The sequence below is a fragment of the Lycium barbarum genome, chromosome 11 (assembly GCF_019175385.1).
Source record: "Lycium barbarum isolate Lr01 chromosome 11, ASM1917538v2, whole genome shotgun sequence".
Taxonomy (NCBI): domain Eukaryota; kingdom Viridiplantae; phylum Streptophyta; class Magnoliopsida; order Solanales; family Solanaceae; genus Lycium; species Lycium barbarum.
The window spans coordinates 11,125,104-11,152,429 of record NC_083347.1 but is presented as its reverse complement, the minus strand read 5'-3'; the positions used below and the strand labels follow the sequence as shown (position 1 = coordinate 11,152,429).

Below are 27,326 nucleotides of genomic sequence, written 5' to 3'. Positions count from 1 at the left end.
TGCTCTAATTTATGCTATTATGCTATTATCTGTTATTTCCTGTGCTTTGATTATTCTATGTTATCTGTGTCGCTTGCGTTACTTCATTTCCATATCGCTTTGAATCTCTTAGCCGTATCTGACCTCTTTTTATGTTTTTATTGAGTCGAGGGTCTCTCGGAAACAGCCATCCTACCTTGGTAGGAGTAAGGTCTGCGTACACTCTACCCTCCCCAGACCCCACGTTGTGGGATTTCACTGGGTTGTTGTTGTTGTTGTTGTAAAGGATCTTCAGTAATTTTTAAGTTAAAAGTGTTAAGTATAAAATTAATTACCATACTCTATAATTGAGCCTAATGTATGATTTTCGTTTTGAAGTAATAATTACCTTAATCCCAACTACTCCAATTGATCTCAGCTGGCTCATTCGAGTCCGGCCTTGGCCAAGTCCCAGCTTTGACCAAATCGAGGCGAACCTAGCCAAACTCTGACCGAGGCTATATCAGCCACTCGATTGGTTAAACAGTTGGAGGCCCTAAATTCATCAACTGTATATGTTCATCATGTTTTGTGAATCTTGGTCTAAGTTTTTAAGATGGCTTCCTTTTTCCTTTAAAAATATAAATCGTTGAATAAATAGATTTCTGTTTTGAGTTATCACTTGTTACTTGTAATCAAGATATCTAAATTCTGTACGAAACCAGCACAGTTCCAGTGTTATAAATCTAAATTGTATTAATATTAACACTGCATATACAATTATCCCTATGGACATAGTGTAGGGAATGACCATATGAGAGTATACTGTCACAAAAGATATGCCAATAATTTTTTTTATCTCAATATTCGGGTAGACCTTGATCATGGAACTAAATGGCGATTCACTTTATCCTGATTAAAATAACTTTTTGTTTCTGTACTTGTGAAGTAGAGGGGGTGCATGCATGGCATATGGGGTTATCCCTCCTACCTTACGCCTAGTAAAGTAAGGTAATATGCCATGCCTTACTCATTCTACCTATATTATCTCTTTCTACCAAGAGCGAGCTCCATAATTGGAACTGTGATTCCATGGATCAAAAGCCCATTGTATAGAAAAAGTAAGCTACTGCTTGAGTTCACTATGGTTTTAGGAAGAGGCGAACCAATGATACCATTTTAGAATAGAAAGTAGCAAAAACATCACTACTTTGTCACCATGGTTGCTTGTTCAATTCATATGATGGTTTTTGGCAGCAAATAACAGATTCATAAGAGTATGATGTGACTCATTAGCTCGTTCAATCTCAATAAGAATCACTACTCCGACCCATTCTTAAAAATCTAATCTGTAGTAACTTTAATAGTACAATTATCTCCATCTAAAGATATCTGGAGTCCGTATGTATCAGCTTTTTACCCTTGAAAATCATTTGTTCGCTAGATTTTATTCTTGAACAAACTTTACCCCGTAATTGAATAGGCTAATCTAGTTACAACAACAACAACAACAACAACAACAGCCCAGTGAAATCCCACATCTTGGGGTCTGGGGAGGGTATAATGTACGCAGACCTTACTCCTACCAAGGTAGGATGATTGTTTCCGAGGAATAGGCTAATCTAGTTCTGCCTGTGAAATCAAATAAAACTAAACACTAGGCTAAATGTATACCCTTATCCCATCTCAATCATATAAAATAAACTGACTCCTTGATGATTTCAGCTTTTCCTCTGAAAATATTCTAGGAGAGTACCTACAATATAAACCTCTCAAGTGCTTTGCAATTCCCACATTTCATTTTTTCTGATTTTTAAACAATAGATGCTTAAAGCACCAAGTTTTTTTGGGAACAGCATGTACAAGACAAAGAAAGGATCTTGTGTTGAAGCATGCAACCATAAAGGCGGAAAGAAGGGTCGGCCACTCATTGCTGCAGAATCAGATGGAATAGGGAATAAAAGGAGTTGAAAAATAAAGTAAAAGGGAAAAGAACATACTTACTGATTTACAAGAACATACTTATTATACCTCGCTGCTATAAGGCCATGCGGATGATCAATATTTTTCCCTCAAAAAATGAGGAAAAAAAGGCAGTAGCTCTTTCATCGTGGCGTGAACAGTTTCTCAATACAGCTAAACTTGCTTTGCGGACCTTTTCCGATAGCATAACATAGTAAAGCTTACTGAAAACAACCAGCTGAAATCCCTAATGAAAGCATCAGCACTTAAAACACATGTTCAGCAGCTGCAAAAACACATGTTCAGTAGCTGTAACACCACAATATTATATCTCCTCTGCCATATGAATTGAGGAGCCTCTACATGATAGTACATGAATCTCAAAAATCTAATGCGAAGTTCCTACATATTACATTCATGAATTGTAATCTCATACACCATATGAAGTTATGCTATGGAAATATTGCAATAGATGACATGTGCCCAACCATGCTTGGTTCTTTCAAAGACTAAAAATCTGAAGCTTATTGTTTACCTTGGTCCAGATAATACTGAAGGCAATACAGAACTGATAGTGGCTTCCCTCTGTTGGTTGCTGCTCCAACCTCAGGTAGGCTTGTGAAATCGTAATCTATGTTGGTTTCAACAGAAACCAAGACTTCCAATACCTTTACCACCAATGCCATGGACGGCCTCTTGGTGAAATTACCCTGCAGACTCCATGCAGCGAGGCTCATCATTTCTGTCGCTGCCTCTTTATGGATCTGCATATCCTTGTTATTTTTGTCAACGATATCCATGAGCTGCTGGTTTTCCGCTTTTCTCCTAAATATACTTAGAAATGGACATCCTCATCAGCCTGGGAGCGATCCACATTCTTTCTCCCACACAAGAGTTCCAAGAGCACAATTCCAAAGGCATACACATCAACTTTCTCAGTGATTTCCAACCACAACCATTCAGGGGCTAAATACCCTGGCGTTCCTTTCATTCTTGTAACCACTTTGCTTTTGTCTTTCTCAATTAGTTTTGACAACCCAAAATCAGAGATCTTAGCATTGAAATTTTGATCTAGAAGGATGTTTTGTGGTTTGATGTCCAAATGAATTATCTTTTGGCTGCATTCGTCATGAAGATAAGCTAATCCTTTGGCAATATCGTCTACTATCCTTTGACTTGTAAGCCCATTTTCTTGCTTTTCAAGAGATATCCACCTATCCAATGATCCATTTACCATGTACTCATAGATCAGAACCCGGTGGTCTTTTTCAGCGCAAAAGCCAATGAATTTTACCAGATTGGCATGGTAAATGCTTAAGAATGAATCCTTAACTTGATCTAGACCATCCAGACGCTTCACAGCTATTTTGATGACATTACTCAGTGTTCCTTCATATACAGAGCCAAAACCTCCTTCCCCGAGCTTTCTTCTGAAATCATGTGTAATTATTTTCAACTCATGGTAAGAGAATCGAGTTAGGATTCCCAGTAAGATAGGTGCTAGATCCAGAAGATCCCCAGCCTTGTCAGACAGTGTCCTCTTTTTGAAAAGAACAAACCATGTACTAATACTTAAAATTATTCCCGCTAAAGCTGCAAAAGTAGATGCTACTATCACTTTCAGAGGTCTTGATTGCTTTCCTAGAGTAATGATTGGTGACTGATACTGAGCCTTAAGAAAAACTGTCCTCTTATCTCTCCCTGCCCACTGTCATCTTATCGCTCCCTGCCCAGTTTTCCACGTGAGAGAAGACTTCATTCAGTAATAAGCAGTTTTTTCTTAGTGTTCCAGACTACAGGAACAGTAACTCAGACAGGCCATTTTGCAATCTTCCAACTTTGTCCCCTCGAACCATATATTCGAGCTTGGTTTATAGTTAGTCTCAAATGCAAATTATGTGGTCTTCGTGAGCTCTATAAGACTATGATACTGCGAAGAGTTGCAATAAATGGATGTTAGCTGTGAACATCCGAGATCTGGGTTCCTATTTATTGGCTTGAAGAAGTTCCTTCTACCGGACAATTACATTGCCCATCATTTCATTGTACAAATGCTACATCTACTACACACCATCGGGTACCCACGGTTCCCCAGATCTGGATACAAAACCTCTTCTAACTGTTTCCAATCAAATGCATCCGACTGGTATACCCTTAAATGTCCATCAGACCCAAGCTTTATGAATTGGGTTTCTGATGTATAAGGGTCTTGTAGAGCAGTAAAGGTTCGACCATCAAAATGGTAAAAAGGACTACCTTCAGCGTAATACTGATTTGACGCAATAAAATGCTGAGGTGGGTTGGTATCTACAGAAGTCACCAGGCTTCCATTAAGAACAGCAAAAGAAAAAGACTGATTGTTTGAAGAAATGGTTGCTCTAAGCTTCCGCCTAGAAACGAAATTCTGCCCTGGATGCAAACTATCTGTTGGTTGATCAAAAGACTACCAAATTGTGCCCTTTCTCTTATCAAAGAGCACGAGATTCCCCATTTCTGTCAAGATTAAGCCAGAAACAGATTTGTCAGTAGTATTAGTGGACCAAACAAGAGCGCCGTCAGAGTCTGACAAGTCCAAGTTGCCATCTTGGCGTAGTTACAATGTTGCATTGGTTTTCACTGGATGGTTCCTGTTAGCTGACCACACTAATTGGGGAACAACACGACCGGAGCTGGTGTGGAATAAGAGGATATTAAGAAGACATTCTGTGGTAGTGTTACTGCGGCAATAGAAGGCAAAGAGAAACTGAGGGCTAGCCTTTCTGCTCCAAAGAATAGGTGTCAATGTGAATTCAGAGGGCTCGGAGGAATTGAAAACTCTTACAGATCGCATATTGATCCAAGAATTGGGAAGTCCTGAAGTAGAATTCAAAAGGCTGGCATGGTAGTGCCATATAGGTTGCGATAAAGCAAACCTTGATGAAACAGAGTGGAGATAAATGAAGAGAAGGACAGGAAGATACACTCTCTGCTCTGCAATCATTTCTTTGTTGCAGAAGGAAACATAACCAAATTCAAGAATTGATACTTGTAATTGTAATGTAGTTTATAGATGAGTTTCTTTAAGCTTTGCGCCTGTTTTTCAATCTCAGTCCATTCAATACATCAGAAAAAAGTTCTGCAATGACTTCTGACTTGTTTATACATGCGATATTCCCAAACCCCACTTGTGGGGTTACACTAGATATATTATTGTTGTTGTTATTGACTTGTAACACTCTTTCCGGCAGCCGAGTCTGACTATAACAAATAACTTACTCATTTCGTTTACTACAACTTGTAAGCAATATCATGTTCACAAACACTGATGCCTTTTACAAGTAATGCGTGAAGATGTTTTTAGTTTTAAGAATGCTGCCCAGCCATTCAAGGGCTAATTTCTTAATTAGTTACTACATTATTCTTGGTTTCTCAATTAACATAAATAAACTAATGCAAGCTCGGAGAGGTCATGAAATTCTTATAAGATTAAGGAATACTTTAATAAGTGCTAAGCTAGTGTCTAAAGATTTTAGGATCAAGTGAAATGAAGAAAATAAGTTTGTCAAAATTTTGGGAAAACTTGGCAGGATAGAAATTTTGGTCCAACTTGAGAGAGGCATATCTCCTAGAGTATGAAGAGTTATGGAATCCATAACCTATGTAAATTGAAGTTCGGCAAGTCTCCTTTCCAATGCAACTGACAGATTGCAATCTGTGATACGAGGCCAATTATAGGCCCATATAATATTATACGAATGAGTTATACAAGCCGTATAATATTATACGAACCATATAATACAATGTCAGTGGAAATTTTCAGAATTTAAGTATGATGATCCCTCTTCATTTTAATCATGTTAGACATAACCCCAAGCTCAAGAAAGCTCTAGAAACCTCTCCAAAACATATTCAAACAATTTTCCAAGCCAAGAGCAAACATCAAAGTGAAGATTAAGGTGCTTAGGGTTTCAAAGTGAGGTTTAAACTTATCTTTTCTTCTTGTAAAAGATTGGGAAGGCATTTTAAGGTGGAGCAATCTTGGAATTGAAGTGTTCTTGCATTTTAAGGTAAAATTTCATCTTAGTTTCATGTTTATGAATTTGTTTGGTAATTATGTTAAGATTTGAGGAGAAGAAATTGGAGGAAAAGTTCAAATATGCATTTGATGATATTTTGAGTTGTAAATTAACTTGAGCTATAATTATTAGTATGTTTTGAGTATAATCTTGTTATGAGGGATAATAATGGTGTTTTATTGTGGTTTTGGGAGTTGTTTGAGGATTGGAGGAAGTAGATGATATAGGAAAAATGTTGCCCGAATTCTCGTAACCCGAATTATCCTTTGATATACAACTCATCTAAATTGATGTATGAACACAATGGAGATATGATTAAGGATATATATTTTTCAATATAGGTTCGGATGAAGGGCAAGCATTGGAATACAGGATCCTTTTGAGTGGTGGCTTGACAAATAAGGTATGTAAGGTGTTCATTTCCCTCTTTCTTTGGCACGAATCCAACTAGAACATGAACATGAGCGTTCCATAACAAATTCACTCCATTACTATGCTTTGTATTTCAAGTTTTAATGCCTTAATTATTTGATTGATTCTTGAAATATTATTATGTTTATCATCATTAAGTTATTTCCCTGGATTCGATACGAATTCCATAATTCATTCGGAGGTTACGACCTTACGTCACTCCGAAAGGCCCGATGTTAGTTCAATGGCTCCTCATGCATTGTATATATATGTATGCACTATTTTACTACATCGAGCCGTGTTATAGTCAGTCGGGTATAACATCTATTGTGCAACCACTGATCAGTTGGTATTACACACCGAGTCCTGAAAAGGCCGGGTATGTTACACACCGAATCTTGAAAAGGTCGGGTATGTTGCACACCGAATCCTGAAAAGGCCGGGTACATTACACACCGAGTCCTGAAAAGGCCGAGTACATTATGATGATGATACTATTTATATATATTTATATACTTGCATATAATTTTTAAACTTATGCATTATATATTGTAGGTTCTTAAATGTCTCGGCTTACTTCTGTCCTCTTTATTTTTCTGTCTTGCTCTTGTTATTGATCTCCTGCCTTACATACTCAGTACTTTTATCCGTACTGACCGTCCCATCTTACGGGATGCGGCATTTCGTGCTGCAGGTCCTGACAGACAGAGTTGAGGACCTCTTCAGTAGGATTGACAGCTCAGTGATGTCAACAAGTGCCATTCCTCCGGACTTGCTTACTTTGGTATATGCTATGTTCACATGTTATGCATATGTTACTTTTGTATATGATAGGTCCATGTCTTGTCCAGTATGTCATGCATATATACTCTTAGAGGCTCATAGACACAGTGGAGTATAACGATGTTATGTATGGCCTTGTCAGCCTTGTTTTTGGTTTTGATATTCTCTTGATAGACTTGCCGGCTTTATGACATTCATGATGATGTAGTGGCCTTGTCGGCTCGCTTATGTATATATATGTTAGATTATTGCATACTTCTGTATTTGAGCCTTTTCTGCGTGCAGGTGTCCTTCAAGTTATATAATATGATATTCATGGTATATGTTACGCCAGGTGGTATCCGACCTACGGGCCGGTGCCCGTCATGCCCCTCGGTGGGGTGTGACAGAGATGACTAAATTTACATCCGTTGTGGCTGATTTTTCATGTCCGAAGGACACAAGAAATGAAGATATCAATTTGTATTTATTCTTCTTTCTTTTTTCTATTGGTGATGTAAATATGGATTAAAAATAAAAAGGCAGATGAAAGTGGAAGAAAACCATTCCCTGCACTTGAGTAGTTTTGGGGGAAAACAAATTAAAATCCACTAATGGTGAACTTTCTTCCACTAAGGGACTATTTCTAAATTTCAAGTCAGGTATTGTTCAGTATACAACGACTTCCACTCGATGTTTTCTGCTTATGCACCTCAGTTTTGTAAATCAAACGATTTCATGGGATCTGTGCATTTTCCTTATTCTGCAGTTTCAGCATTTTTCCATCCATCTGTTGTATCTTTAATTTTAGCCTCATTTTCCCATTCTTAAATAAGAAAGTGAGGATCGAAAGACGTTTCGTTTTTACTTAACATCTTATTGATTCACCAAACTGGGTATAAGTGTATCTTGAGTCCCAAAATAGCTTTAACGGGAAATTATGAACTACTAGAAGTTATGCTCAACTACATGTAGATGCAGTTGATCTGAAAGCTAGCAGAAGACTGCTTAATTGACGCCTATTTAATTTTGCTAATACCATCCTGACAGGAAGACTGTGTGAACTTTTACTAATAAATCACCACAAAAGAAAAATAAAAGTAAGAGAGCTAGACCTTACTTTACTAATCATAGCGAGTGAGTTGAAAAACAACAACTTTATTTCTTAATTGATAAACAATGATCTATAGATATCACTTTGAACATCCTTTACTTTTTATTAAGATATCTAAGCTGTGTACAAGCCAACAGTTTACTTTTACAATATGTGTGCCTTTTTTCAATCTCTGCCTTGTCAATGCGGTGATGATCTCACAAATCGAATTTAGCATGAAAGCTGCAGGAGATTGTTTCATCTGCTCAATTTGCAGGAAGATGACAACTTGTTTTTCAATCAATATAACTAAAACTGTAGATATCACTTCCAGATTCTTTTTTAAAAGTTCTTTGTTTATATTTATGCCTGCTGTTAGGGAGAGGGGCCTAACAAAAACTTCTTCAATTTGTTATTTTCTTCCAAACTTTTGTGAATTCTACACTTTTTCCAGCAGCCATTGACAAGAGATGGCAAACGGGAATGGTCAACAAGGGCAACTCGATGAAATTGGTGGCCTACAGCCGACCACTATAAGGGTTCTCAAACTTACTTAATAAAACTAAAGGGGAAAAAAACAAACTCACAAACACCTGCACGTATGCAAAGAAGGATTAGTGATTACAAGAACATACTGGTACTTTCCAGTTATGAGGCCATGTATTAATATTTCTTACTCACAAAAAAAGAGGCAAACTTTGCATTAGTTCTTTGATTAGGACATGATCAGTTGTTCAATAAAGAAAACTCTAAACTTGCTTTGTTGACCTTTTTCCATTAGCATATCAGAATACAGCTTACTGCACACTATCATTTGAAGTTCCTAATACAAATGCCAGCACTTAAAAGACACATTCAGTAGCTCCATCTCCAATATTATACTTGTAGCACATGAATTGAGGAGCCTCTACATGATAGTAATTTGAAGCTCAAAAATCTAATGTAGAAGTTATTGAACATTACATTTCATGAATTATAATCTCATATACCATAAAAAGTTATGCTAGAATTGGAAATGTTGCAATATTTGACATTACACACCATACTTGGTTCTTTCAAAGTCTAAACACTTTTAGCATATTTTTCACCTAGGTTCAGATAAAATTGAAGGCAATTTTGAACTGCTAGTGGCTTCCATTTGTTGGTTACCTGCTCCAGCCTCAGGTAGGCTTGCAAAATCGTAATCTATGTTGGTTTCAACAGTGTCTTCCCGTACCTTAACCACCAATGACATGGAAGTCCTCTTTCTGAAATCACCCTGTAGACACCATGCAGCTAGGCTCATCATATCTGTCACTGCTTCTTTGTGGAGCTGCATATCCTCGTTGTTTTGGTCAACCATATCCACGAGCTGCTGTTGTTCCGCTTTTCTCCTAGAAACACTTAGCAAATGGACATCCTCATCAGCTTGGGACCGATCAACATTCTTTCTCCCACACAAGGTTCTAAGAGCAGAATTCCAAAGGCATATACATCAACTTTCTCAGTGATTTCTGACCTCAGCCATTCAGGGGCTAAATACCCTGGTGCTCCTCTCATTTTAGCAACAATTTTGCTCTCGTCTTTCTCAATTAGTTTGGACAACCCAAAATCAGATATCTTAGCATTGAAATTTTGATCGAGAAGGATGTTTTGTGGTTTGATGTCCAAATGTATTCTCTTTTGGCTGCATTCGTGATGAAAATAAGCTAACCCTTTGACTTAACGTCTTAAATTAAGACTCTTTAAAACTGGATATTAACGTATCTTGAATCTCAAAATTACTCTTTGACTCCAACTTATGAACTACTTGAAGATGTTCAACTACATGTAAATGCAGCTTGATTTGAACCAAATCCTACTTATAAGTGAAATAAAGATATCTTGATCCAACTGCATCCTGGTTTCTTGTGTAAACATGTGATTTCTCATTTACTAGGGCTAGGTGCACAAATATCCACTTTTGGGGCTGCTATTTAACTTGTGCTCTTTTTTTTTTTTTTTTTGGTGTGTGTGTGTGTGGGGGGGGGGGGGGGGGGGGGGGCGCTAGTTTAGCCGCTCTGATAACAATTTCAGAAGTTCCCTAACAAGACAAAATCCCAACTTCCTTCCATTCATGTAATTTCACGTCTATTTCAACCCTTTTAAAATCTTCACTCACCATGATTTCACACCGAATGGACTAGTGCATTTGTAGGTTGATGCATGATATGACCACCTTCTCTCATTTTATCATCAATCCATGCTACATGCACCTTCTAATAAATGTGGTCATTTTTAACCTTATCTAATCTTGCATGACTCACCTCCATTTTAGCATCTGTATCTCTGCATTACTCATCTTGTGAATATGTTAGTTTGGTGACCTAATATTCACTGTCATATAATATTGTCCGTCTTGTAACTAATTATATAGAACTTACTTTTCACTTTGGTAAGCGTCTTTTTATCACATAACACACGATAGCACTTCTTCTTCTTAATATTTGAAAATTAAACTGCATTTCAGTTTAACCAAAAAAAAAAAAAAAGGTCGTCTAATCTTGGTGTGTAGGAATCGCACCAGTTAGCCTTGCATAGCACCCCTATAAAATTACATTCAGTTTTTAAATATTATTTATAATTTTGAAAAACCTCATACTGAACCTGCATTTGCTTCTTAGCGTCAAGTATAAAGTTGGGCTCTCCCAAAACCTAACTAAAAATCAAATTTAGACCTAATGTCTTCAGTTAGGCTTTGATAGAGCCCAACTTCAGACCCATATGTTAGAATTTGAACTTTGGCTTTTCAATCGAGTGATTTGCAAGAATGACCCTGAAAAAGATTGATCTTGAATTTTTGACTCTATTGCGGTATAATATCTTTATATTATTTGATATTATTTTGTAGCATATTTGTAGGGAAATAATAACCATATATTAGTTAGTTTCCTTGTTTCACTAGGATCTTAGTTTTCTTGTTTCACTAGTGTTCAAGATTGTATCCTATATATATTCTCTCTTGGTGAATGAATGGAACAAGTCAAAATTGTATAGTTTCTACATGGTATCAAAGCACACATTTTTTTTTTCTTCTCTTCATCGTCATTTTCCATGGCCGGTGACGCCGTACCTCCTCTACCACCACCCAAAATTGAGTCTAATTCTCCCTATTTTCGCGGTCCTCAAGACCGACCCGGGGACTATATCACGCCTACTCGTTTCAAGGGCGCATCAAATAACGCTGCCGTCGGTCAGCACTTTACTTCCGATCAATGGAAGGCTATTACGGGATTTTTTGGTAATGCTACAATTCCCGAAAATCGCTTGAATGGTAAGCTTGATGTTTTTTCTTGGATTATTGACACTGGTGCTACCCATCATGTTACCGGTGAGAAATCTTGGTTGTTTGATGTCCATACTGTTGATTGTCCTATTGGTTTGCCTAATGGTGAAACGGTGCTTGCTTCTTTGGAAGGTTCTGTTCGACTGTCAGATAAAATCACCTTACATCATGTCCTTTATGTGTCTTATTTACGTTGCAACTTACTCTCCGTCCCCCAACTTACTGATAATTTACATACTATTGTCTCTTTTAATTCTTATATGTGTGTTATTCATGACCCACTGAAGGAGCTGATTGGAATGGGAGTTAGGAGGGACGGACTATACTATTTTAGCAAACCGGACGGACTATACTATTTTAGCAAATCGGACGTGGTGCAACACGTGTCTACTGTCGTGGCAACGTCCGCATTGGAATTGTGACATCGACGATTGGGGCATCCTTCCGAGAGAATAGTTAAGTTGCTTCCTCATGTCAGTAGTGATAAGAGTAGTTTAGCAAAGGATTGTGAAGTGTGTTTACGTGCTAAGCATCCTAGAGACAAATTTCCTTTAAGTGATAATAATGCATCTAGAATATTTGAGAAAATACATTGTGATTTGTAGGGCCCATATCGCCATGTTTCGTCGTGTGGAGCTCGTTATTTTTTAACAATTGTTGATGATTTTTCCCGAGCTGTTTGGATTTACTTGTTGGTTGATAAAACAGAAGTGTTTCCGATGTTTATGGCTTTTGTTGCTATGGTTGATCGACAATTTAATCAAACAATTAAAGTTGTACAAAGTGATAATGGTACAGAATTTTATTGTTTGATCGATTATTTTTCCGCCACTGGTATTTTGTTTCAAACCTCTTGTGTGGGTACTCCGCAATAGAATGGGAGGGTAGAGAGGAAGCATAAACATGTGTTGAATGTTGCGAGGGCGCTCAGATTTCAGGCCAATTTGCCTATTCTTTTCTGGGGTGAATGTGTTCTTGCTGCATCTCATCTCATAAATCGTACCCCCACACCCAAATTGAAAAATAAAACACCTTTTGAAATTTTATTCAATAAACCTCCTTCTTTTGATGCTATTCGTACTTTTGAGTGTTTGTGCTTTGCTCATAATCAAAAAACTCAGGGTGACAATTTTCTAGCCGGAGCAGAAAGTGTTTGTTTGTGGGATATCCATTTGGTAAGAAGGGGTGGCGGTTGTTTGATCTTGATACGAAGGATTTTTTGTCTCTCGTGATGTAAAGTTTGTGGAGGATGTGTTTCCTTTTGCTTGTCCGGAAGATGTTAATATTTCGTCTAGTTTTTTTTATGAGGGTGCTGAAATGGATCGTGATTTTATGGTGTACGGGGATGAATTAGGGGGCGAAGTTGATAGTTCGGAGGCTGCCGAGCAGTAGCCGCAAACCACTGCCCAACCAGCGCCTGCTGGCAGCCAGGCCGAGCTGCAGCCAGCGGCCACTGTCCAGCCCGCTGGGAACCCAGCGCCAGCTGGCAGCGAGGCTGAGCGGCTGCCAACAGCCACTGCACAGCCCGCTGGGAACCCAGCACCTGCTGGCAGGGAGGGGGGGCAGCAACACCATACCCCAGTCACGAATGTGGAAGGTAGCTTGGGGTGTGGTTTTCGGGAGAAATTTCCCTCTGTTGTGCTTCGTGATTATGTGACACACTCAGTTTTTGCTAATAGTTCGTCCCCTACAACTCCTGGTAACAATCAATCCTCAGGTACTCCCTATCCTTTGGCACACTATATTAATTGTGACAATTTTTCTGTAAATTATCATAAGTTTCTTGCTGCAATTATTTCGGGTAAGGATCCTAAGACCTTCAAAGAAGCCATGAAACACGAAGGTTGGAGACATTCAATGAAAGAAGAGATACGTGCATTGGAAGACAATGGTACATGGACTTTGGAACATCTTCCTCCGGGTAAGAAAGCACTTGGTAATCAGTGGGTGTACAAGACCAAGTTTTTGTCAAATGGAGATGTGGAACGGCTCAAATCGCGCTTGGTTGTGTTGGGAAATCATCAACAAGCGGGGATTGACTACAATGAAACTTTTGCTCCGGTCGCCAAGATGACTACTGTTCGAGCCTTCCTAGCCATTGCAGCATCCAAAAATTGGGAACTTCACCAAATGGATGTTCATAATGCCTTTTTACATGGTGACCTTGATGAGAAGGTGTATATGAAACTCCCTCCCGGATTTGAAAGTCCAGATCCTACGTTGGTGTGTCGTTTGCGCAAATCGCTGTATGGGTTGAAACTGTAACACCTCGTAACTTCGGACTAAAGTTTGACTATAAGATGATAATATAATGGAACCAAGATGAGGATTATAGGAAGTGTTTTGAAAACCAATTAAGTCATAAGAAATGTCTTTGGGCAAAGAAAAGTTGGAAGCCACTCTACGGGGCGTGTTTTCAAACGAGTTTTTGGAAGGTCTTACTTCCAACGACCATAACCCCTCTATTAATTTTGAATTTGGGAGAACTTCCTTGTTGAAAGTTGTAGCTCCTTGAAATATCTTTCCAACGGTATATTACGGGACTCAATCGGACATCTGTGCAAAACGTTATGCCCATTATACGACAGACTGTCCGAGCAGAAAAATTTTGACGGACCATTTGACGGTCCGTAGAATATTTGACGGTCCGTATAACATTTATACGGTCCGTCAAATGGTCACAGAGGGTCACATTTTGCTGGACAGTTTTACGCTTCATTTTTACGGTCCGTATAAATTTTGACGGTCCGTAAAACAGTTATACAGTCCGTAAAATGGTCACAGAAGACCATGTTTTGCTGGGCAGTTTTACGGTTCATTTTGACGGTCCGTAAAACAATTATACGGTCCGTCAAATTGACTCAGGCCAGCGTAAAATGGTCACAGAAACTCAATTTTTGCTGGGTAGTTTCACGGACCATTTTGACGGTCCGTAAAAATGGGCGTAGAATTGCCCGATGGGTCAGATTTTAAGATATTAATAAGAGACCCAAAATCATTTTTTCATTCCCATTTCTCTTACACAACTCAAGGGTTCTCTAGAGTCATCCAAACACTCCATATGCAAGAATCCAAGTGAAACAAAAGATCCACTTCATCAATCCACAAAACTAAGTGTGAGAAACACATCAAATCCATTCAAGTCAAGAAACTCCATAGAAGGTGGAACTAGGGTTTTGTTCAAGTGAAGTATTTCAACTCAAGGCTTATTCCTACAATAACCAAGGTAATTTTTATGATGTTTCATGATGATTAAAGTGTTGATAAGTTCTTGGGAGAATAGTAAATGGGTTTGATAAAGAGAATTATATGAACTATGCTAGGGTTTTTGGATTGTTGACTTGGGATTGTTGTATTCATATGGGTGATGAAGAATGATGTCAATTACATCTAATTGAGATTGTAGAATCAGCTAGAAGTAATAGAATGGGGATTGGGGGAAGAAAACACCATTAATGAAGGTTGTGGAGCTTCATGCCCACCAAGTGTTTGATAAAATGCTTAGATGAACAAAACATTGATATTGTTGCTAATATAGAATCCCTATGACTTGTATTGCTATAGATTGAAGTTGAAGGGGTTGAAGGACATTGGGATACGCTCAAAAGCGGAAGGTTAAGGTATGTAGAACTTCCATCTACATGTGGGAACCTCTACGTTCTTCCCCATGATTCGTTTCGTAAAAATCTATGAAGTTCAAATCCTAGGGCATTAAATCCAACATATTGGTAGCCCGTAATCATGTATGTATGTACACGAATTTCGTATCTATGCTCGTTATTGTATTCCTAATCTTCCATTATTGATATTAGGAATCCTAGCTTAATCCATGAACCATGAATTCCTCCTCATGTGTTCTCATTATGTTCATATGAAACTTATGATTTTATCTAGCAAGTTACAAGCATGTTTTCAAGTCAATTATATATATGATTTCGAAATATTCTTATTACTCATGAATCAAGAACATGTTTGCAAGATTTTTACAAGTTATTTCATGAAACCATGTTTACAAGATTATTTCATGAAACCATGTTTACAAAATTATTGCATGAAACCATGTTTACAAGTTATTTCGTGGAATCATGATTACAAGTTAATTCACGAAAATCATGGGCTTCTTAGCCAATTATGTTATGTTCATGTTTTTGGGAGTTGCACGAATTACCGAGAAGGCTCAGATAGCCTGAAACTATGTAGCCACCATAGGAAAAGGATCGCTCCGCCCAGTTAGGACGATACCTTAATTTCACACTGAATGGTTCCATCAGGTACGTTATTACCTTATACCCTGGCAAGGTATAGGGGCTCTGCTGGTCCGGCGAGGTACCAGACTCCACGTATCCACGTGGTGATATCATGTTGTCGGTTTATGAAATGCTCTCCCCACTTATCATGTTTTACTCATGTTATATATATATATATATGTACTCATGCTCATGCTCATGCTCATGTTTATGTCCAAGTTTTCAGTTTCAGTTCTTATCATGTTATTCCATGTCCCATGTTGTTTCTTCCGGTTGCTTTACATACCAGTACATTCAATGTGCTGACGTCCCCTTTTTATTGCCCGGGGGCCTGCATTTCACGATGCAGGTATTGATATACAGGACGACACATCTGCTCAGTAGGACAACATTCGTATCAGCTTATTGGTGAGCCCCATCTCATTCGGGGTTTAGTTAACTTTTGTTTTATGATTAATTATGCATCTAAAGGTATGCTGGGGGCCTTGTCCCAGTAAGTATGTTTTTCAGTCAGACTCATGATAGAGGTTTCATAGACTAGACAAGTCAGTTATGCTATGTCAGACATTCGGAGTCGTATAGCCATTTTTGGCTCATTCATGTTATTTCCGCACTCATGTTTAAACAAGTATTTTATTAAGTATTATGACTTACCATGTTTTATAAAGGCTCATTATGCATTCACGTTATATTTCCTCTCATGTATGCCTCATGATAGTTCAGCAGGCCATGTGGTTCGCTCGGTCACATGCAGTCAGGCACCGAGTGTCGTGTTACGTCCAGGCCATGGTTCGGGGCGTGACAGAAACAGGCCCCTAGATGTTGGTTTGCAAAATTGGTGACTGCTTTGAAAGGGTACGGTTTCCTTCAATCTTATTCTGATTATTCTCTTTTTTACATTTACTAGAGGGAATATTCAGATTAATATCTTGGTTTATGTTGATGATCTTATTATTTCTGGGAATGATTCCGCTCCACTTGCAACTTTCAAAGCCTATTTGAGTGATTGTTTCAAAATGAAAGACCTTGGGTCTCTCAAATATTTTTTGGGTATTGAAGTAGCTCGTAGTTCATCAGGGTTGTTTTTGTGTCAACGCAAGTATACTCTTGATATTATCTCTGAAGCAGGATTGTTAGGTGCAAAGCCAAATGGATTCCCTATTGAGCAAAATCATAAACTTGGCCTTGCAAATGGAGATTTGTTGTCGGATCCGGAGGTCTACCGTAGATTAGTCGGGCGTTTGATTTATTTGGGGGTCACTCGACCGGACTTGGCATATTCTGTTCATATTTTGTCTCAATTCATGCAAGAACCCCGGATTGAACATTGGGAAGCAACCTCACGAGTGGTTCGTTATTTGAAAGGCACACCAGGACAGGGTATTTTATTACGTGCTGACAGTGAGTTGACTTTGCAGGGATGGTGTGATTCTGATTGGGCGGCTTGTCCGCTTACTCGTCGTTCGTTGACAGGTTGGCTAGTATTTCTAGGTCAATCTCCCATCTCTTGGAAGACAAAGAAGCAGCACACAGTTTCTAGATCTTCTGCAGAGGCTGAATATAGGTCCATGGCTGCAGTCACTTGTGAGTTGAAGTGGCTAAGAGGTCTGTTGTTGAGTTTAGGTATACAACATCCCAAGGCGATCAAATTGTTTTGTGATAGTCAGTCCGCTTTGCACATCGCAAAAAATACGGTTTTCCATGAACGAACAATGCACATTGAGGTAGATTGTCACTTTGTTCGTGATGCAATTAATGAAGGTTTGATTTCTCCGTCACACGTTTCAACATCTTCACAATTGGCAGACATTTTTACCAAAGCTCTCGGCAAAACTCAGTTTGACTTCTTGCTTTCCAAGTTGGGCATTTTTTATTCCCATGCTCCAACTTGAAGGGGGGTATTGCGATATAATATCTTTATATTATTTGATGTTATTTTGTAGCATATTTGTAGGGAGATAATTACCATATATTAGTTAGTTTTCTTGTTTCACTAATTACCATATATTAGTTAGTTTCCTTGTTTCACTAGGATCTTAGTTTCCTTGTTTCACTAGAGTTCAAGATTGTATCCTATATATATTCTCTCTTGGTGAATGAATGGAACAAGTCAAGATTGTATAGTTTCTACACATTTTTCTATGGGCAAAACTTCAAGTTTAACTAGTTTTGTCATGGGCAACACTTTTGGCTTTTGACTTTGAAGGTTCGCCCATGGGGCAAGCGGTGGACAAAAGTTGAAGACCACCCATTCAAGGTCATTGGGTGTAATTTCGTATTTTCAAATTTACTAAAGTCCTTGGGGCATCAAGTTAGGCTTTGGCAGGGCCCAACTTCAAACTCGTACATCTGGAAATTGAAACTTTAGATTCTTGATTTTCAACTTCAGTCTTGTGGATCTGAATTTTGATTCTGAGACTGTTAATTTTTAAAAACATTGTAAACGTCAAATTTTCTTAAAAACCACCGGAAAGCTTACTCTTTCTTTGTACTTAATTAACTTAGATAATGTACCCATTCTGCTCTACTTAACAATAGATAATCTTCAAAAAAAAAAAAAAAATTATCGAATTACATGTTTTTTTCTTCCTATTTTCTTAGAAATATGTACATTATACATATATGTATGTTCTACATACATAGTGTATGTTATCCCAATAAGAGAACATTAAGACCTGAGGGAGGGAATGGGTATCAGGGTTATTAGCAATGGCGTAAGCAAAAGGCTCAATAATCCAGAGTTATGTCGTCAACAACTTCACCAGGGAGTAAGTCACATTAAGTACGGAAAATTAGTGATTTTATAAAGAGTAAGTCATTAATGGCAGTTTTCCGATGGTTTTATTTAAGTTTTTCTCCTGAGTGGTTTCCCCTTCTCGATCTTTGCCTAGTCAATACAAAGAGGGGCATGACAAAAAACTTCTTCATTATGCTATCATTTTCCAAGTTAATTTCACTATTTGGGCACTTTCCTCCCTATTACCTGTGAGTCTTCCATAAAGGACAATTCCAAGTCAATAGATAATCATATATGCCTAATCAATATACAACAACTTTCAACCAGGCAGGTCTTATCTTCCCATTGGCTAAATAAGAAGTGTGATTTGGAAAACATTTCCTTTTGACTTGACACGTTAATGATTCGCAAAATTGGGTATAAGTGAATCTTGTATCTCAAAAATAAATTGGGTATAAGTGAATCTTGTATCTCAAAAATATGTTGAAATGCAACATTATGAACTACTGGAAGATGTTAAACTCCACGTAACGCAGTTTGGTTTGAAAGCTAGCAGGATAATATTTAATTGTCATGCTGGATATTTAGCTTGAAGGTGAAAAGTTTATTTTTCAATTAATAAAAATGAATTATAGAGATCACTTTTGATTTATCATTTACTTCCAATTAAGATGTCCAAGTTGTGTGCCAGCCAATAGTCTTGGGAATAAAATAGACCCGCAAAAATAATATTCACAGTATTAGTGATAAACGCGGAACACTAAGTAGGCGTTTGGACATGCGATTTCATCTCATAAGATGAAATCAGCGTTTGGACATGCGATTTCATCTCATGAGATGAAATCCCAAATCATCCAAAAAGGCATGATTTGGTATTTGAAATCATGATTTCAAAAAATATAAATGTAAAATTTGACCCATACATTTATATTTTGTAAAAAAAGACTCATAAGTAACAATGTTTGTTCGTCTTCTCGGTCATCTGATCGGGAAATGCATGCTCGGCGTGAAGAGATTGTTCATACCACGTGGGAGGATTATATTATAGAGTAGTTACATTACTATTCATGATAAATTTTCCTTTTTACTGAACTAAAGTTTGATCAATTGATGTTGTATTTTTTAGTAAGGCCTTCTAGTAGCGTATTAATTTTATTATGAACTATGATTTACTCATTTGGTAAGATTGTATAAGAATTGGGAAAATTTTGATGGTTTTTACAACTTGTGGGGTTTTTTATGTTTATAAAAAAAAAAAAAAAACTGCAACTTAAGAAATCCAAATTGCATGTCCAAACATGATTTCATCTCATCTCCAAACGGCTACTAAGTTATGGTTAAATCAGCAAGAATAAAAATGCAGCAATAATGACACCAAGATTTTACATAGAAACTCTTCTGAATAAGGGAAAAACCACGACCAAGAGGAGCAGCTGATATCACTATAGCAAGGAATTTTACATTGTGTAGTCACGAGTATAAATACTCCAAAGACCACTACACACTCAAAAGAAATAACACTACTTTGGTTTTTCCACCTCACTACAATATCTCTCACACTCTATTTTTCTTCACAGACTATTTTCTTACACAATCTATGGTATACCTCACTCCGCTCTCTAAATACTCAGATGTATTTGTCTGAGCTTGGTGTATCTATAAACTGATCAAGGGCTCCATATTTATAGGAATGAAGAGTGTCAATTGATGTTGTTGACACCTAATTTTCACCGCATAAAATGTATATTTTATTTCCATATTTCTTGAGTCCAAGACGGGGTGAGGATGCCCTTAGAAAATTGAAAATTCAAAGATCCCGTGAAAATGGCAAAAATTGAAGTTTAATCATTGTTTTTCATAAAAATTAACAATTTACGAGAAATTACGAGTTATTTACTTTCACAAATGTGATTTGAAAAGAAGATACGCATCCCGTTCCGTTTAGCTCGGGAAAATTGTTGATTTAAACAACATATGAATTACGGTACTCTTGACCGCATTTTCGCATTTTTTAAATATTGCAAAAACTATGTCAATATTGGGTTCATATCGAAGCTCATATTTTAAAACGACGTATTGTGAACTTTATTTTTATAAAATACGAATTTACGTGTTAGTTTTATACAAATACGTAGTTTCACGAAAATTGTGTGTTTTTATTTAATTTATGTACAAGGGGTCTTTTAAATTACGTTTTGAACTAAAGGGGCCATTTTTAACTTGTTAAATAACTTTTTGGGGGCTGGGGGGGGGGGGTATATAAAGGCTGGGGACTGAAGTTTTAACGTGAGGATTCAAACTCTAACCAACAAAGTGAAAGTTAAGGTAATCAACCAACTGAGCTATTAAGATCCCTACTTTAAAACTATAAATAAGAAGTTTTATCGACCATTTTTTTTATTATAGCAGGCGGAACAATCCGTAAGCAGATAATCATGTAACATTAAAGATGCCGAGAGCCTTTGTTTATTTTGACATCAAAAGTAGCTATTATCTTTACTTATATGTCTTGGTACCAAATTGATCACTTTTTGGTATACATTAAGGAGCATTTCCGTCATGTGTATATATTAAAGACTAAATGGAACCAAAGTCCACACAGTAAGGACCATTCTGATCATTTTCTCTACAAAAAATCCCATGTACTTGGAGGATATGCAGTAAGCAATATTACAAATTGTTACTAACAATTGACCAGCAATTAATTTGGAATTGGTGGGCACTTTCCTCCTCACTCAAGTCAAGTCTTCTACTGAGTGGGACCGGCTAATAATTCCAAAGTCCAAGCCAATTGTTGTCTCTTCTTCTTTTGTACCTTATATTGTATACCTATAGAAATTCACTCAGAGCTTTGCATCTTCCTTATTGGTGCAGTTTTTGGGATTTTTTATCCACATATTATAAGAATCCAGATTTAAAAACATTTTTTTTGACTTAAAATTTTAAATTAAGACTCTTTAAAACTGGATAAAAGTAACGTACCTTGAATCTCAAAATTACTGTGGTGAGGCTTTATCTAGCAAAAAGTTTAGCCCGCCCCATTGCCATCTGTACTATTGACTATGAAAAAATCTAACCTGTGCCATTTTCATTTCTACTATTGACAAACAAATAGTTAACCTGCCCATCACCATCTCTATTATTGACAATAAAAAAGTTTCACCCGCCCCATCGCCAGCTGTTTGCGCGTAAGCAATAAAAACACAGTAATTAACGTGATTCCGATCGATTTGATCCTAGTCCACAGAGAACGGCCAGCACTTTATTAATATCAAGGGAGAAAGTAAGTTACAAGATGGAATCCTCTTAGGTTCTATGTTCTACTTATAAATCCTAACTAGTATGTATTTATACTACTAGGTCTAATCCTTTCCTAGAAAGGATCTAAATCCCAATCACACTAAAAAACCGACAAAGAAAAAAAGTGTCCTTTTATTTCTTTACTCTTTTGAGTAGGAATTAGCTTGAATATCGTCTCAACTTCACAATCTCCACCTTGAGATGAATTTCGAGCCTCCATATGAACGTCGTTCAGTCCAATGTCTCTAAGCCTACGTGAGCTAACTCCGTTTAGGAAACAAGAGACACTAACCGAAACCTTGTACATACTAATAGCTCTACCTTGCCCTGTCATCTCCATCCTAACGTATCAGTTGATGCGAACTCCTGCCAAATTCATACAATGACTGAACTTGACAAGAGGAACCACCTTGGTTAACATATCCGCTGCGTTCTCTTTTGTGTCAACCTTTAAGACCTTAATTGTGCCTTGTTCAACAACATCATGAATAAAATGGAATCTAATATCAATGTATTTGATGAGATCATGAAATCTCTGATTTTTTATCAAGTGAATAACACTCTGGCTATCACATTTTAGAGTTGGTTCATGTTGAACCCTACCCAATTCTAACACCAAACCTTTCAACCATATAGCCTCCTTTACTGCTTCTGCTGTTGCCATATTCAACTTCTGTTGCGGATAAAGCAACTATAGACTGGAGAGTTGCCTTCCAACTTATGGCACTACCTGCAAGAGTAATGATATAGCCCGTTATTGATCTTCTTCTATCAAGATCACTTGCAAAATCAGAATCCACGTAACCAAGGATCGAGAAGCCTTCATTTCTCATCCTACAAAAAGTTAGACCAACATTCAAAGAACCTTTAAGATATCTCAATGTCCACTTAATTCTTCTCAATATGTCTTGCCCGGATTAGACATCAATCGACTTACCACATCTACTGCTTGAGCAATATCAAGCCGAGTACAAATCATAGCATACATAATGCTACCAACTGCACTAGAATAAGGAACTTTTGACATGTACTCCACCTCTTTATTTGATTGGGGTTCCATCAAATAAGAAAGTCTGAAATGTTGTGCTAACGGTAAAGTAACGGGTTTACATTTATTCATACCAAACCTCTGAACTACCTTCTCAATATACTTTTTCTGTGAGAGATACACCTCACCATCTTTTTGTGATTCTCCATTCCAAGATCACCTAAATCTTTCATGTTAAACTCCTTACATAGCAGTTTCTTCAAATCATTTATCTCTGTCATACTATTAGCAACAATAAGCATTTTATCAACATATAACAATAAATAAATATTTGAATTACCAGATACCATCATGTGATACACGCAGCTATCAAATACACTTCTCAAGAAACCTTTAGTAATAATAAATGCATTAAATCTCTTGTAGTACTGTCGTGGTGACTGTTTCAAACCATACAAAGATTTCTTCAATTGACAAACCTGTTCTTCTTTTCCTTCAATAAGGAAACACGCAGGTTGATTCACGAAGATCACCTCTTCAAGTCCACCATGTAAGAATGCAGTCTTGATATCAAGTTAATAAAACTTCAAGTCATAATGGGTAACCAAAGCTAATAACAAACTAATTGAGTTGTGCTTCACGACTGGTGAGGAAATCTCATTGTAGTCGATTCCGTCCTTCTAACAAAATCCCTTAGCAACCAATATCGCTTTGTATCTAGCATCTTCTACACCAGGAAAGCCATCTTTTTTTCTAAAGACCCATTTGCAATCAACAGTTCTTTTCCCCTTTAGCAGGCTCACCAAATCCCATGTCTGGTTCTTGTGTAGAGACTTCATCTCTTCGGTCATGGCTAAACATCATTGATCAGCTTCACCACACATAGTAGCTTCTGTATAGCTTAAGGATTCCAGAGCCTTTATTTCCTCCTCGGCAGTAGCTAATGCATATGCCACAATATTAGCTTACGAAGGCTGAGGATAATATTTTGGATTAGGCTTCGGAGTTCGTTTTTCTCTTCCAGAAGCTATACTGTATGGTTCATCTTTAGGTACTACTATGTGAGCTTTTTCATTATCTGACTCCACCTGAGTCACTTGATCTTCCTGCTCGGTAAGTTTCACATTTTCCTCCACTGTTTCTATTGTAAGAACTTTCTGTCCTACAAACTCAATAGAAGTCTTTCCAGGATCAAGCATAGAGGCCTCATCTAAAGTAACATCTCTACTGATTACAAACCTAAGAGGATCTAAACTCCATATTCTATATTCTTTTACCCCTTCAGCATATCCCATAAATAACTTTTTTGAGCTCTAGGTTCCTAGTTTTCTATCACTTACATGATAATATGTGGGACATCCAAAGATTCTTAAGTACGAGTAATTAGACGGTTTACCTAACCATACCTCATTTGGAGTTTTGAAGTCAATCGCCGATGCTGGAAAACGATTAACAACATAACAAGAAGTATTTACTGCTTCCGCCCAAAACTCCTTAGGCACCTTGACATTAGAGAGCATATATCATGCTTTCTCAAGAAGAGTGTGATTCATCCTTTCAGTTACTCCATTCTGTTGTGGTGTATGCCTAATAGTTCTATGTCTCAATACACCATGAATCTTGCAGAAATTGTCAAACTCCTCATTGCAAAACTCCAAGCAAAGTCTGTTCAAAGACACTTAATCTTTCTATCACACCGATTTTTAATTAATGTCCTACGGTTTTTTAAATTCTCAAAGATATCACTTTTAGCCTTTAAGAAGTATACCCAAACCTTACGTGAAAAATTATCAATGAAAGTAAGAAGATACCTCTTTCCACCCTTGGATGAAACCTGAGATGGACCCCATAAATCTGAATGAATGTAGTCAAGTACCCCTTCGGTTTTGCGCTTGCCTGTGCAAAAGCTAACTCGTTTCTGATTTCCAAGGACACAATCCTCACAAAAATCAAGTGTACTAATCTTCTCAGCATCATTCCTACTCACCGTTTTCCTAGACTTTGACCTAACTATTGATTTACCTCTCCCTCTTTGGCTCGAGCGACCTTTAACCGTTAAACCCTCACCATGGTCCTTTTTCTCACCATTGTTGACATGGTTTCTTAATATATCTGAATTCAATGCATGTATTACCATCTGTAACGTGACCACCTCCTTACTGTACATTATTGGATTAACTACGTTTTGTATGCCAGTGATAATGAAAACAGTAGAGTGCACTCTAGTATCTTTATATCCCACTTTAATATCAGCATGAATAAGATCCATAGCCAATTTATTAAAAGCATCAAGATGATTCTGTAAAGTTGTACCTATCTTTAACTTAAAGGTGTGTAAATGCTGTCTTAATAACATTCTAGTTGTTATTGTATCTTCTGGTAGAGATTTTCAAGTTTCTTTCACAAACTCGCAGCTGTTTTCTCGGTACCGACTTCACATAACACGCTGTCTAATAAGGATAAGAACTTTCTGTCCTGCAAACTCAATAGAAGTCTTTCCGGGATCAAGCATAGAGGCCTCATAAAAAGTAACATCTCTACTGATTACAAACCTAAGAGGATCTAAACTCCATATTCTATATCCTTTTACCCCTTCAGCATATCCCATAAATAAACTTTTTCGAGCTCTAGGTTCTAGTTTTCCATCATTTACATGATAATATGTGAGACATCCAAAGATTCTTAAGTACGAGTAATCAGACGGTTTACCTGACCATACCTCATTTGGAGTTTTGAAGTCAATCGCCGATGCTGGAGAACGATTAACAACATAACAAGCAGTATTTACTGCTTGCGCCCAGAACTCCTAACGCACCTTGGCATTAGAGATCATATATCATGCTTTCTCAAGAAAATTGTAGTTCATCCTTTCAGTTACTCCATTCTGTTGTGGTGTATGCCTAAAAGTTCTATGTCTCAATACACCATGAATCTTGCAGAAATTGTCAAACTCTTCATTGTAAAACTCCAAGCCATTATCTGTTCGAAGACACTTAATTTTTCTGTCACACTGATTTTTAATTAATGTCTTCCATTTTTTGAAATTCTCAAAGATATCACTTTTAGCCTTTAAGAAGTATACCCAAACCTTGAGTGAAAAATCATCAATGAAAGTAAGAAGATACCTCTTTCCACCCTTAGATGAAACCTGAGATGGACCCCATAAATCTGAATGAATGTAGTCAAGTACCTATTCGGTTTTGCGCTTGCCCGTGCTAAAACTGACTCGTTTCTGATTTCCAAGGATACAATGCTCACAAAAATCAAGTGTACTAATTTTCTCACCTTTCAAAAGGTTTCGATTGCTCAAAATTGCCAACCCCCTCTTGCTCATATGACCTAATCTCATATGCCACATCTTAGCCTTGTCATCATTTGATAATTGTGAGGTTGCAGCATTCGCAGTATCTAGAATGGTGCTGCCCATAAGTACATAAAGACCACCCTCTAGTTTGGCCTTTAACATGACCAGAGAACCCTTGATCACCTTGCAGATTTCACCTTAACCCGCATGTTTATATCCGAGCTTATCAAGAGTACCAAGAGAGATCAAATTCTTTTTCATATCAAGAACATGTCGAACATTAGACAGTGTTCTTATGATGCCATCATGACACCGTATACGGGCTGAACCAATGACTGTTATTTTACATACTGCATCGTTACCCATAAGTACAGTCCCACTCGTTTGCTCGTAGCTAGTAAATCAATCTTTTTTGAAGCACATGTGAAAGGTATAAGCTGAATCTAAAATCCACTTGTGTGTCTGAATGTCATCTGTTGAAGCAGTTAGCACATAATCTTCTCCAGATATTTGAGCTACCTGAACCGTAGATGCACTAGCTGATGTTTTATCAATCTTCTTATTCGGGCAATCCCTCTCAAAGTGACCCTTTTGATGACAACCCCAACATTCAGCATCCTTCCTACTCACCTTTTTTCTAGACTTTGACCTAACTATTGATTTGTCTCTCCCTCTTTGGCTCGAGCGACCTTTAACCGTCAAATCCTCACCATGGTCCTCTTTCTCACCATTGTTGATATGGTTTCTTAATTCATCCGAATTCAATGCATGCCTTACTGTATATCATTGAATTAACTACGTTTTTGTACGCTGATGATAATGAAAACAGTAGAGTGCACGCTAGTTATTCATCTCCCACTTTAATATCAGCATGAGTAAGATCCATAGCCAATTTATTAAAAGCATCAAGATGATCATTTAAAATTGTACTTGTCTTCATCTTGAAGATGTGTAAACGCTGCCTTAATAACATTCTAGTTGTTACTGTTTCTTCTGGTAGAGATTTTCAAGTTTCTTCCACAAACTCATAGTTGTTTTCTTGGTACTGACTTCACATAGCACGCTGTCTAATAAGGATAATTCAATTGCGCTAAACACATCCATTTCAATCTTCTGCTTCTCGGCCTCTTTTGTATTTTGGGGTTACGAGTCGTCCAAAACGTAGACTGATCCTTCTCTCTGTAACAACGCCATGATCTTGATCT

At 37.5% G+C, this 27,326-nt stretch overlaps 1 protein-coding gene and 1 pseudogene across 1 annotated transcript; both read right to left on the bottom strand.

The window, feature by feature from the left end:
• Positions 1-2,112: 2,112 nt before the first annotated feature.
• LOC132620308 (G-type lectin S-receptor-like serine/threonine-protein kinase SD2-5) lies at positions 2,113-4,900 on the bottom strand (annotated as a pseudogene).
• A 4,425-nt stretch (positions 4,901-9,325) lies between these two features.
• On the bottom strand, positions 9,326-23,668 carry LOC132619415 (G-type lectin S-receptor-like serine/threonine-protein kinase At5g24080). Its single transcript, XM_060334328.1, has 5 exons — positions 23,519-23,668; positions 22,968-23,257; positions 22,451-22,663; positions 9,740-9,907; positions 9,326-9,686 (listed from the first exon to the last, which is right to left on the bottom strand). The coding sequence occupies exons 1-5, from the start codon at positions 23,666-23,668 to the stop codon at positions 9,326-9,328; spliced, it is 1,182 nt and encodes a 393-aa protein (XP_060190311.1).
• Positions 23,669-27,326: the final 3,658 nt, after the last annotated feature.

Excerpts from the sequence above, each read along its gene's own strand:
- LOC132619415 (XM_060334328.1), bottom strand. The coding sequence starts at position 23,668 with ATGACCGAAGAGATGAAGTCTCTACACAAGAACCAGACATGGGATTTG. Across the intron at positions 23,258-23,518 it reads CTAGATACAAAGCGATATTG|TCACCACGACAGTACTACAA; the intron begins GTTGCTAAGGGA and ends GGTTTGAAACAG. Across the intron at positions 22,664-22,967 it reads AGAAAAAGTATATTGAGAAG|GATGAGAAATGAAGGCTTCT; the intron begins GTAGTTCAGAGG and ends AACTTTTTGTAG.